The sequence below is a fragment of the Dipodomys spectabilis genome, unplaced genomic scaffold (genome assembly GCF_019054845.1).
Source record: "Dipodomys spectabilis isolate Male_0828 unplaced genomic scaffold, ASM1905484v1 ptg000019l, whole genome shotgun sequence".
Lineage (NCBI taxonomy): Eukaryota > Metazoa > Chordata > Mammalia > Rodentia > Heteromyidae > Dipodomys > Dipodomys spectabilis.
Window position 1 is genome coordinate 26,324,925 of NW_024870696.1, and position 13,657 is coordinate 26,338,581.

The 13,657-nt window shown below is 37.6% G+C and overlaps 1 protein-coding gene across 1 annotated transcript in view; it reads right to left on the reverse strand.

Moving 5' to 3' along the window:
- Kifap3 (kinesin associated protein 3) overlaps positions 1-13,657 on the reverse strand; it is a 112,582-nt gene that overhangs the window by 80,228 nt on the left and 18,697 nt on the right. Inside the window, exons 6-10 of the mRNA XM_042674349.1 lie at positions 10,298-10,397; positions 8,137-8,261; positions 7,062-7,160; positions 5,551-5,729; positions 2,113-2,275 (exon numbers count right to left, since the gene is read on the reverse strand). Of these exons, the coding sequence (XP_042530283.1) occupies positions 2,113-2,275; positions 5,551-5,729; positions 7,062-7,160; positions 8,137-8,261; positions 10,298-10,397 (666 nt within the window). The remainder of the gene's footprint in view (positions 1-2,112; positions 2,276-5,550; positions 5,730-7,061; positions 7,161-8,136; positions 8,262-10,297; positions 10,398-13,657) is intronic.

Genomic DNA, 13,657 nt, shown 5'->3' on the forward strand with positions numbered 1-13,657 from the left:
CTACTGACTGGTTATGTTCCCCGAATTCAGAAACATAATCCATGTTGGGGGGGGGGTGAATATACCCTGGGGACAGAGACCTGTATATGGGATTAGGTTCCTTACCAAAGTCAAACCAAGACGGTGGTAGAGCAAGATCCTCCAATGACCGTCTCCCTGTGCACAAGCGCAGTCATCTTAACAGCTATTCCTACAGGAAACCACCCTCACAAGTGTTAAGGACCAGGTATGGCTTTTAGCATACAATAAAGAAGGATGCACGAGGAAGGCAGGGCGGAAAGTTGCCTGTGTCATACTCCCCCAGCCCGAACCAACTCAGCATGAAAAGAACGCTTCCATTAAGTTCAGGTCTTAAACTTGAAACCCTGTACTCTGCATGCCATCTCCAGACCCGTTCCCCTGGATGGACCCTCTGGATGACATGGGTCCAGTGGCCAGGAGCTGCTTCACAACCCTTCCTCAACTCTGTGCAGTGTGGCACAGGGGAAGAATCCAGTTTCTAGGAGGCAGGGTAGGTAATAAGCAAAGGACTTTGCCTTGAATCTCAGTGCCAAGCTGGTGGAGCCTGGTGGAGCGTGACACCAGTGCATCCAAATTGCCCATGACCATACCCAGTGCCTATGGACAGAGCGTCTGAATATGCCCTAGGACCTCGAGGGGGCCGAGGACTCCAGAGGGCTGGACCTGGGGCTGCCTGCCCAGGCTGGGGCACAGGGACTTCAGAACAGTGGGCAAACCATCCCAGTCCCCGAGGCTCAGGCACAGGTTCTCCAGAACAGTGGGCAAACCATCCCAGTCCGGGCTTTGGTCCTGCCCGGAGCCCCAGTTCTCACCACTGCAGCCCAGCACTGCAGTGTAGGTGGCCGAAGACCACCAACCCCATCACACCCCTCTCCCCAGGCGAAACAGCCGAGAATCACTGTGTCCTTGAGGGAAGGAGGAAGAGATGGGAACAAGTAATTGCTTTAAAATTCAAGATTAAGCGTTCCATGGCGAGTCCAAGTGACAGAATATCAGAAGAACCTCAACGCAGGCTGGCAAACACAGATAATCACCGGGGGTCTGCTTGGGGCTCATAGTAACTATTTTTTTCAGACTCTTGTATTGTCCAGGCTCAGACCTGGGGTTTGGGCTTCCCCTAGAGCAGACACAGTGACAATACACCAAGGGGGGATTCACCAGAAAACTGGGTTTGTGGTGCCATCTAGTGGTAAAGTGGCAGCAGTGGCCACAGACTTGGAGAAAATAAGCTCTAGACTTCATGGAAGGACAAGCTCATTACCAGATTTCAAGAATGAAGGTGAGACATCCACTATATTCAAGCACACACCAAGACATTTCAGAGAATCACGATCTCACCAAAGGGTAAAAACAGTGTACCAGATGATGATGACATTAAAGAAAATGACAATAGCTAAAACTTATTAAGGAAATACTATATGCCTATAAGGTATTGTTCTAAGCACTTTGTATGCAATACTTTAATATTAAAATGAACTCTCTAAGTTTTAGGTGATTATTACATCATTTTGGAGATAAGAAAACCAAATAACAAATGCTTTGGGTAACCTGTTCAAGGTTATATGGTTAAAAGTAAACAATCATAATTCTAGTAAGATAGACTCTGCAAATTGAGCTCTAGAAACTTATATCCTCAGATTTACTACTTGTTTAACAAATAATGCAGTGAGTATCATGTGAGTAATTTCCTAGAAATCATTTTTGGGGACGGGGGTGATGGGGATTGAAACTGGTCTTACACTTGCTAGGTAAGCACTTGGACACTCAAGGCACATCTACGTCCTTTTGCTTTTAGTTGCTTTGCAGATGAGCTGCATGATTTTACATGGTACAAAGACTGCCATCCTCTTACTTTACCCAAGCAACTGGGATTATGGATGTGTCAACCATTTCTGGCTGATCTTGAGATAGGGTCTGGCTAGCTTTGGTCTGGACTAGTCTTGAACCACAACTCTCCTATTTCTACCTCCTGGTATTATATGTGTGCCACACCACACTTGGCCCAGAAGACTTTTTTGTTCGGAAGGCTTTTGAACACAGATCTTAATTTTCCAATGAAATTTCATTATCATTAATTTTCCAAAAGCATACCTAGGAGTGCAGTGAGCTTTGGAAGAAGTCCAACTTGTACCATCTTATTCCTTAGTCCTGTGTCGAAGGACAGGTTGAGTAAAAGCCGGAGGGTGATATTCAGGAGATCTTCATGCTCACACGGTATCATTTTTACCAGTTTTTCAACAATATCCATTTCTACCTATGTAAAATGATAAAATGCACTGAGGTTCTATTACAAAATAAGACACAAAAGATTACAAATAATTACTTTCCTTTGTATTTACTTAATGAATATCTATGCTCTCTGTAATGATGAATTAATTTTATGTTTTATTTCAATATGTAAAGTTTTCTGAGATCAAATTTTTGAGGGGAATATCTCCGTTATCCCTTCCTTCCCGTATTTGGCTTCATCAACTGAAAGACAAATGACATCTGATCCTTGAAAATAATATAATAATTAACACCACCCACTATCTACCAGACCTTGAACAAGATCAAACACAAGCTCATCTTGGCCTTTAAGGGTCCCTTATTCTAGTAAGAATGAACAAGTAGGACAATGAATGTACTATGTGATTGAAAATAGACAATCTGATAAAAATTCAATGCACAAAAGAACTCTGCATACAATATGGAAGAAGGCATTAACCTATGTAGAAGAAGCGAAGGAAGGAAGGAAAGGAGGGAGGGAGGGAGGGAGGGAGGGAGGGAGAGAGAGAAAAAAGGGAAGAAAAGAAGAGAGAAAGGGAATGACCATCTAGGATGTAGAAAAGCTAATGAATGGGTGTTTAACAATAAAGGAGTTTATTGAGGAATCAGGATATAAAGTGTATGTGAGGATTGGCAGAAGCATCAAGACAGTTTTAGATTACAAAGGAAGGCTTTTAATACTCTGCTAAATGTTCAGATGTTATTCTATAGGAGAGTGTCCTTAATGACAAGGTCACTTACCAAGGGCTGATGTGGTCAAAGTAGTTTCAAAGTTTGGAACATTTTTTTTTGTTGTTGTGTGTGTGGGGGGGGGTCTGGTCATGGGGCCTGAACTCTGGGCCTGGGCGCTGTCCCTCAGCTCTTCAGCTCAAGGCTAGCGCTCTACCACTTGAGCCACAGCGCCACTTCCGGCTTTTTTTTTTTTTTTGCTTATGTGGTGCTGAGGAATCGAACCCAGAGAATCAAACTCATGCATGCAAGGCAAGCGCTCTACCACTGAGCCATCTTCCCAGCCCCAGTTGGAACATTTCTGAGATCCACATTCCCTGATAACATAGAAATGGAAATCTCTAGCCCCTTTTCTTCAGTTAATGAAGAATGCTAATAAGTAGGAAAATGAGGGTGAAGAATTATCTGAAATTCTGTCATGCTTACTTTGAGATGACAGTCAATGGACAGCTGTAAATCTTGTAAGTTGGGCTTCTTACGACAACATTAGAGCAGACCAGCAGACCTCAGCTAGTGGGCCTGGTCTGGCCCACCATCTGACTTACTGGTGGGGGAAACACGCTCTCTGGCTTATGGGCTCTACCGCAGTGGGAGATCTGGGCAGCTCCACAGAGGCTAGCTGACCTGCCAGACCTCGAATGCTATCTGTTCATTTTACGAAAGACTTGTATAGATTTTCTATACATTTGTATCAACATACCTATTAACACTATGCAGTGAGAATTACAGGGGGCATTACCAATTATTAATTTGTCAATGGAGACCCAATATTAAGCCTTTAAAGGTAGCTATCAAAAACAAATTTATAAAAACATCTCATATCTTTAATATGAGTAAATGCTAATAATAGAGTAAATAATATACAGTAAATGCTAAAAAGAGAAATTCTATATAATTTCATTCTTTGATGACAGCAAAGTCATTAATCATTTCACTTTTCCTTTTACTGGAAATCTAAAACATTTATGTATATTGTGTTTTTCATATGCTTCTTGCAACTTCCCACTCGCCTTGCAAAAAAATCACATTAATAATAGAACTCTATTTTTTTCCTGTCATGCCATGACATTGTAAGAACATACTTTTTTTTTGGTCAGGGCCTGGGCACTGACCCTGAGCTCTTTCACTCAAGGATAGCACTCTATTACTTTGAGCCACAGCACCACTTCCAGAACATACATTTTTACAAAGAAAACCTTTTTTTACTTCAGGTTTCTGTATACACTACAAGGAATATAGACTTGCCACAATAATTTTTGAAAAATAGTAGCCCCTGAGGCTCCATACTACCTTATCATAAAGCTTCAGTAATTAGGAGAAAGAGGTGTTGGTGAAAAGAAATACAGTTTAAAGGAACAGAAGACAGTATCTAAAACCAGAACCACTAAGGTATGGTCAATTGCTTTTCAATGAAAGTACAATTTTGATAAGGTTGAAAGGCAATTCAATGATGAAAGTAAGTAAGTTTTTAACAAAAGGACACCAGAACTGAACTAAAATGGACTTCTATATTTAAAAGTGAATCTTAACCCATACCTTATACCACATTCCAACTTAACTCAAAACAAATGGATCCAATACAACAAAAACCTCTCCCCATAAAGCTACTTAAACAAAATGCAGGAAAAAACTCTTTATGAATGTAAGTCAAACAAGGATTTTTTAAATACAATAGTAAAATATACTCAATTAAAATCATTTTTATGCTGGACTTATCAAAATTAAAAACTATGCTCTTTACAGGATAAGGGAATCAAAAGGCAAGCCACTAAGAAAGAAAATTCTTGCAAACATGACTGATAAAAGGGATAGCGATGCATCAAAAATATAGAAAAACTCTCAAGAATTATTAGTAAGAAAAATCAGCAATCTATGTAACCATATAGCCTCTCTGTTGTCCCTCTGATAATTGCATTGATTCACTTTTTGTTATATTAATAATTTATTATGTGGACATAATCAAAATTATATAAGTAATATGATATAACTTAAACACTAATTGAGAGAATATTTCAGGTACATATTTATTTTTAAATATCTGTCTAAAAAGTAAAACAGCGGTAGTTCACATCAATAGCACAAATAACTAAACCTTTAAATGGATAATACAACTTTATAAATGGACTATCCAACTCTATACTTTGTGCGCATGTGTATGCATGTGCTGGTCCCAGGGCTTTATCTCAGAGCTTTGTGCTTTCCTCACTCAGCTTTGTCTTGAGCTACATCCATCCCAGCATTCTGTTGTTTAACTGGAAATGGAATCTCACAGACTTTTCTGTCTGGGCTGGTCTTACACCTAGACCCTCCAGGCCTTCACCTCCTAAGTAGCCAGTCTGACAAACATGAGCCACCATTTCTTGGTCCCTCACCATTTTAAAAATGAAATTTCTAGAGGCTATAGCTGTTAGGGCTACTGTAAAATCTTCTTTCAGATTTACCTTAGGAGAAGGGTAAATGTTTACTTTTTATCAGAATATCTTAATATGGATATGGCTATGCTGGTCTGTATAAAGAAGCTTTGAAAGTTACCATATCATTTTTATTCTCCATAAAAATGCTGAGTTTCTTTAAGAATGATACAACGAGAATGAGCAGCTCAAAATTGTCCCGATCAAGAGCCTTCACCAGCATGTGAACAATATTCTTATTTCTCATCTTCAGTTCTGTGCGAGTATCCTCAGCAAGATTTAGAAGCAAATAAAGAGCAACTAGAAAAGTAAAATAGGAGAGTTAAGTGACATACTGAATCAACAATTTAAAAAATCATTATCCACCAAGATAACAGATAAAGTTCAAAACAGGTTTTATATTAATTTGCAATTTTTACTGTTACAATATATATTCATGCATAGGCATATGGGTATATATAAGAATATGTAAATAATATTCATTACTGTGGTGCTGAGGATATTACAACCCAAATAAGACAATGGTTCCTACTCTCTTGCAGCTTAGAGCTTCAACAGTCATCAAATGACAACTAAAGGTAGATAAATCATAAAACAAACAGGGAATAATAATTTTACATGTTCAGAAAATAAGTTATCATAAGATTTCAACTAAAGGCTGCTCTGTTAAGAGCTATAATGAAAAAATACAGCATACCTAGAACAATATTTGAGATACCAAAATCTATTTTTATGTTTAAACTGACTTGGTTAGTCACTATAAGAAAAGGGTATATGAAGTTCAGTAATACAGCTGCTATGCCAATATAGTTGAGGTTCATGTCTACTAGTTCTAAAGTAAAATTTCTTTTAGATCCCTGTAATAAATATGCTTAGTTTCTTAGAGGAAACTCATTTAATTATTCCCATTAGTTACTAAATATTATATAATAGGTATTTTACCTTGATTGACAGAGCATATGTACACATACACATACAACTTTGAAAATCTGGCATCTTCTCCAACATTCTGAGCTAAAATATTCAACCCCAAATCTTCAAAAAATTCAATGTAGTTTTAAGCTTTAATATTTATAAGGCAATAAAAATATTTAGGGAGAAAACAAATATTTCCATGCACAAAATATTATCAAATGAACAATGAGCTAAACTAAAAGCCCCTGGCAGAGCACCAGCCAGGGGCTGAGACCCTCATCATCTTCACCATCACAAGACTGCATCTTATCAATGTCTATGAAACCATATATTGGAGTCTTACATCCTTTGATAAAGCTTAGGATGAGGGATTCTGTTTAATTAAACAAGAGTAATATCTTGAAATTTTCTACATGAACTAGGAGAGCAATAAAAAATCATGTTATAAGTAAGCTGGATATTGAGTGACAGAAGATTATCACTGAAAAATTCACACTGGATTAGAGTAAAGTTAAGATGTAAGCAGGGAAAACGTATGGTGAAATTCAAAACATTATCACTCAAACTAAAGATAGAAGAAACTGAAACATATGAAAGTTTACCTAACTTTCCATTATTCTCATATTAGCTCACTAGCTCACTGGTGTGACAAAAATGGAACCAAGCATTTATATAACAAATACTTTCTGGATTTTCTATTAGTTTAGGAATTCATACCTCGCAGTAGCTGCTCCTGTTTTACCACAAGCCCCTGGTATTTTTTAAATGTTTTTTCATAATCCTTTTTCAAGGTCTGATTTTCAAGGTCTTCATCAAGTAAAAAAACAAAAACCAAACTTAAGTTAAGGATCATACATACAAACTGAAGCTAAGAAACCTACTGAAAAAAATCTAGAAGAACAGCACTCAAGTTTTACATGCAACTTTTCTAGTTTTATTTTCTAGCTAGTAACTTAAATTTTTCTCTGCACAATAATTGAGGTAGAACAGATATCTTGACCCATTCTCAAGGGTTTTCCAAGGGCCTAAGTAAGGATATGTTTGGATTTCATCTAATACTTGGATTCTTAGAAATCCTATGCGAGTATTTTGTGTAAAATGGGAAATCTGTAACTTTCAAAAGATTACCAAGTGGACCCATGCACAAGATTATTGCCATGAAGAGACTTAGAACACTAAGAACACTAACTTTTACTTTAAACACATGCCCAGAACATTCAAAGGGCGCAGATTCAATCTAAGAGGTCTTGGCTTCCTGTTCAAACTAGAGATGTTAAAAGAGAAAAATGTGAAGAATAAGATCCACTTTTTCCATAAATGAAAGGTCAACCATGTGTTATACTCTCTCAACAGGAATAATGTTTTCATTTCAAAAGGTATAAACAAACATTGACTTCAAGCACAGGTCCTAAATTTAACTACAAAAAAAAAATAAATCCTCACTTTTTTTTGCACTTAAGTAGAAAAATACATCTTGCCCGACAAAAGCTTAGGCTAGCTTCAACACAAAATGTGTATCCATTCCTATCAAAGAAGTCTTTGTGCTTGCGAAGGACCTAAGTAGCAGTAGCTAGTGGCACTTCCTAAGAGCAAGCGATACAGAGTAGCCACTTTGAGATTCATGCAGTTATCAACTACTGTCTCATTAATCATGGTTGTAGAGATGACAGAGATAACAACCTGATTGTTTTAATCTTCATTAACTTTAAACACATTCTTGCGTGATTCCATGCAATGTAACTAGTAATTAAAAACAAAAAAAAATGACAGAAACAGAACTCTAAAAGGATATCAGCTTTCTTCTTTTTAGAGAGTTCTTCTTGCCAGAGCTCATGTCTCTTTAACTCATGATCAATGATATTCATACACAGAGCTCCAATTTTATAGTGAGTGATAAGTCCATGAAACTGAGAAAAGCTTTAAAGAAGAAATTATAATATATAATTAGTGGCATATATTTTGTTGATATAGAAAATTTAGTTTCAGCAAACACTGGCACACCCATGTATAAAATATATAGATTAACATATCCATAGTATAATTATATACATATGTATACGATATTTATACATATATGTGTATATATCTATAACCATATATATGTTTATATAAGTTTTAACATACCTCCTTTAAGTATTATTAATTTTAAGAATTGAATACATTTTTATTATTAACAATTATAACTCCTGAGCTAGCCTATGATGAAATTTCAGTCTACTGTCTAGTAAAATTAATAATGTAACAACATTAGAGGCACATTTTATTTACTATATAAAATTAACAACAGCTGGGCACTGGTGGCTCATGTCTGTAATCCTAGCTACTCAGGAGGCTGAGATCTGAGGATCACCGTTCAAAGCCAGCCTGGACAGGAAAGTCCGTGAGACTCTTATCTCCAATAAACCACTAGAAAACAAGAAGTGGTGCTGTGGCTCATGCGGTAGTGCGCTCACCTTGAGCTGAAGAGCTGAGGGATAGTGCCCAAGCCCAGAGTTCAAGCCCACGACCAACAACAACAACAAAAGTAACAACAGAAAATAAACCTGTAACATATTAGCGACCAGTGACCAGGTTTTACATGTTTGATAATTATTCCAAGGAATAATCATTCCAAATATTCCAAAAAATATTTAATTGCTAATGTTGGCACATTTTTAGAACAGAGGTAATAGTCTTTAGAAATTGGCTAGACATTCTTCATATCATGCCTCTTAAGAATATATAAATGTTTAGGGGGGCAGGGGGAGGCTGGGAAGGGATGGGAAGGGGAAACAAAGGAGGAGGCTACAATGCTTGATAAGAAATGTACTCATTATCTTGCCCATGTAATTGTACAGTATTTTCACACAAAAAAAAAGAATATATAAATGTTTAGATACAATATTATTTAGTCAGAAAGAGAATGAAATCCTGCCATCTGGCCACATGGATGGAACTGGATGAGATGAATTAGGCACAGAAAGACAAATGCCACGTGTCCTTGACTGTATGTGGAAGCTAAAAACGTTGTTCTCATTTAGGTAGAGAGTAGAGTAGTGGTTGCTAGAGGTTTAGAAGGGCCAAGAGGAGGGGAGGAGGCAGGATGAACACAGGTGCCAAACACATAGGAAAAGGCCTAATAATGTTCTATAACACTGCACAACTGCTATAGTCTACAACATTTCACAATCTATGTTTATAACGAACTGGAAGAGGAGAGTTCAAACATTCCCAGCACAAAGAAATGATAAACGCTGAAGGAAACAGAAATGCTAATTACACTGACGTGATACCTGTCTACTGTCCACACATACCATATATATGTATATGTGTCCATATATATCCTAAAAATATGCACAAAATTCATAAAGTATTATTGAAATACAAATGTGATTAAATCCGACACATAATATATAGCATGTATGTGCTTGTTTCTGGACAGGTATGCATATATAAAACAAAAGCATTTACTAAATACTCTAAGAATTTTAAATTTTAATCATTTAACTTTAAAATCTATATGAAGGACACTATTAATATCTAAATTTTATACATGAAGAAACTGAGGCATAAGTAGAATAACCAAGATCACATAGTTAAATAGGAGGATGCAAATTGAGACAGTCCTCCCAAAAGCTATCCTCAAGCTCTTGACTCATTGAACCAAGTCCTCGTGTGTGTGTGTGTGTGTGTGTGTGTATGCGTGTGTGCGTGCGTGTGTGTATGCGTGTGTGTATGCGTGTGTGCGTGCGTGTGTGTGTATGTGTGTGTGTGTGTGTGTGTGTGTGTGTGTGTAGAGGCAAGAGTGAATACAGACCAAAAACAAGAATAACTGAAAATGATAGAGAATCAGCAACAGGAGTAATATATTGCTCAAAGGTCAGCACACAGCACAGCCAAGACTGAGTGTATCACTGAGCCAGTGATATACACACATCAATTCAGACTAGATATATTACAGTTCTTATACCTACCTGGAAAAGCAGAAAAAGATATAGATTATGTTTGTGGCTAACTCGACACTCTGTTTCCAGTCTTCTCTTAGGACTCTTGCTAGTGCACCAAGGGCAGTTTCTGAAGAAAAAGAAGATATACACAAAAGGTTACCTGCCTTGCTTCTCTGTAAATGCTGATTGGTTTTAAATGTCTACTGATCAATAAATAATAAAGAGAAAATGGAACTGGGACAAAAAAGTAGGATGTTTCCTTCCAACATAGGAAGCTATTTTGAATGCTTGATCGATGTAGTCCATGAACATTATCAGCATTTATTACAGCTATTAAATATTCAGTTTATTTCAGCTTTCTGGCTATTTAAATGGTGAAATAAGAATTAACTGTATTAGTAAACTACTTAGTGGTGATTTTAGCAAATAAAAAAAGACCCTTTGATAGCATTTTATAGTATTTACACATTCATAATGTAGAGCACTGGAATGTTTTGCTTTGATTAGTTATTCTTAAGTCAAGGTAGTAAATTTTAGTATGCAAAACTTCAAAAAAAAAACCCTATGTATTAAAGAATCTAATTTATAAAAGGTTAAAAGCTAACTCAAAATTAATCTATGAATTGAATGTGATGACAAATAAAATTTCATGATATTCCACTGGATACAGTTTTATGAAAATAATAATAAGCAAATTCCTAAAGGAAAAAGGCAAATTTCTCTTATATATTCTAGAACTCTAGTCAAGATATAAAACAATAACTAACAGTATAATATTAGTATGAACTCATCAAACAGACTAATGGAATGGAGAGGGAGATCAATAAATCAGATTTATGAATAAACAGGAATAGTACCTAGCATAGTACTAGTCCATAATTTATCTAACCCATAATAGAATGGTAGGTATATTGTACAAAATGTATGTTGAGTACTTGGTAAAGACTGTTTACTAGCTGAACACTTGGAATAAATGGATATTCAATGCGGAAAAAATTAAAATGAAATGCCTAACCTCTCACTTTGAACAAATCTCAACTGTTAGACAAAGGATCTCCAAAAACATATTCTGTAGGAAAATGGGAAAACTGAGAAAACAATGAAGTTTTTCATAACGGAGGAATAACCTAAAGGCTCAAAGAAATTCTCAGTGTGTAGTGAAGAAATCACCGCCATTCCAGGTGTATAATCCTAGTATACAATCCTATAATCCCAGCTATTCAGGAAGCCTACAAAAGGCCAGGCATGGTGAGGCATTCCCGCCATCCCAGCTAGGGAGAGGCATACAGCATGAGGACCATGACCCAAGGACAGCCAGGAAAAGAATGGCAGACTCCACATGAAAAGAAAGCATAAAGCAAAAAAGGCTGAGGGTGTGGCTCAAGGAGGAGCAAAGTTACTTGGGCCCTGAGTTCAAACACCAATACTACCAGTAAAGATGCTGAGATCTGTGGTGATTCATCTTGCCCTAATTCTATCTTCGCCACGGGGTTCTGGGGAGTGTTGAAAACAACAGCATCACAACTCTGACATCTGTGCAAGCCAGGAGGCTGGCACGAGTCGTGGAGAACAGTCTGAGGCTCCCCACAGTCCCCACATCCCACCCCAAACTGCCCCTATGACTTGTCCTTGTGCTCCATTACAACTGCTCCTTCTCAGGGAGCTCAATGTCAAGTCTCTGACTTGAGGCAGTGCTTGCTGTGCATATACTTGAGGTATTTGGTGGAAACTACAGATGGTAACAACACAACTGTGGCTTCACTATGTCGCAAAAATTGACAAAAAAAAAAATCTTTAAATAAAAAAGACAGATGAATTCTCAAATCTGTTTGAGAGGGCAGATGCCCCTCAGCAGATGAATGATCAAGAAAATGCAGGATATATACACAGTGGAATTCTATGCTTCCATCAGAAAGAATGATATTGCACCATTTGTAAGGAAACAGAAATACTTGGAAAAAATTATATTCAGCGAAGCAAGCCAGACCCAAAGAAACATAGGTGGCATCGTTTCCCTCATCTGTAATGACTAGAATATGTCTAGGATAGTCCTAGCAGAGGATCACAACAGCTCAAAAGCTATGTGCATATGACTATATAAAATGATGCTTATCGAAATGAACTCCAAGAAATGGAAACAAGAAGTTTTTGTTTTTGTTTTGCCAGTCCTGGGGCTTGAACTCAGGGCCTGGGCACCGTCCCTGAGCCTCTCTGTGCTCAAGGCTAGTGTTCTACCACCTGGGCCACAGTGCCACTTCTGGCTTTTTGTGATTATGTGGTACTAGGAATCAAACCCAGGACTTCATGCATGCTAGGCAAGCACTCTATCACTGAGCTACATTCCCAGCCCAAGATTTTTTTTTTAGTGTACTGTTTGCAGTTATTTCTTTTTTTTTGTTTTCCCTTTTGGTTTATTCCCTGGTGTTTTTGATTTCTGTATCCTTTGTCTTGTATATTAGTTCATTTTATCTGGGGACTTTACAAAGCTCTAGCATACCCTGGAGGCCTCAAAAGCCATGCATAGGTGCAGAGTAGTGTACTTCCCAGGAAAAGACTTGGGAAGGCCCAAGCTCTCATCTCTGAATGAAGCGAGGCAATGTACAAGCCAGAAGTAATGGCATAGTATTGTATAATGGAGCATTAAAGGTGTGTGTGTGTGTAGAACATGCACACGCAAGTGTGTGCATGCACATACACACGCACACACAGACACACATACAACAATCCCTTCAACAAAGTCTGAGAGACTTACTGTCTGCCATGTAAGAAAACTTCTCTATAAAACAGCTGACCACTAAGCTAGAGCAAAGAATTCAGTGATCATATTACACAAAGGATATAGACATTATGAAATGAATTCACAAATCTCACTAAACAGCATCAACAGCAAGCTTTGGAGGTAGTAGAAATCTGATTTCCCAAGTTGTCATTTCAACAGGAAGAAGGCATGCAAAGGAGAATCTGATTTCCAAAGTTGTCATTTCAACAGCAACAACAAGGCATGCAAAGAAGAATAAGGCCTCTACTCAGAAATCAAACTGCAAACACAAACTGCTCATGAGAAGACAAAGATTATAATTACATAAAAACTAAAGAAAACTATCTCTAAAGACTTACAGGCGTGTGCCTGTAATCCTAGCTACTCAGAAGGCTGAACCCTGGAAGACTTATTTGAAGCCAGTCTCAGCAGAAAAACCTGACAAACTATCTCAAATTAATTAGCAAAATGTCAGACTGGAGCCATGGCTCCAGTGGCAGAGCCAGCCATGAATAAACAAGCAGAACAGAGCTTGAGGTCCTAAGTTCAAACTGTACTAGTGCACATGTACACATAAACATATACACACCAAAAAAAATTTTTAAGGGAAGTCTGTGAAGGTACAAGAA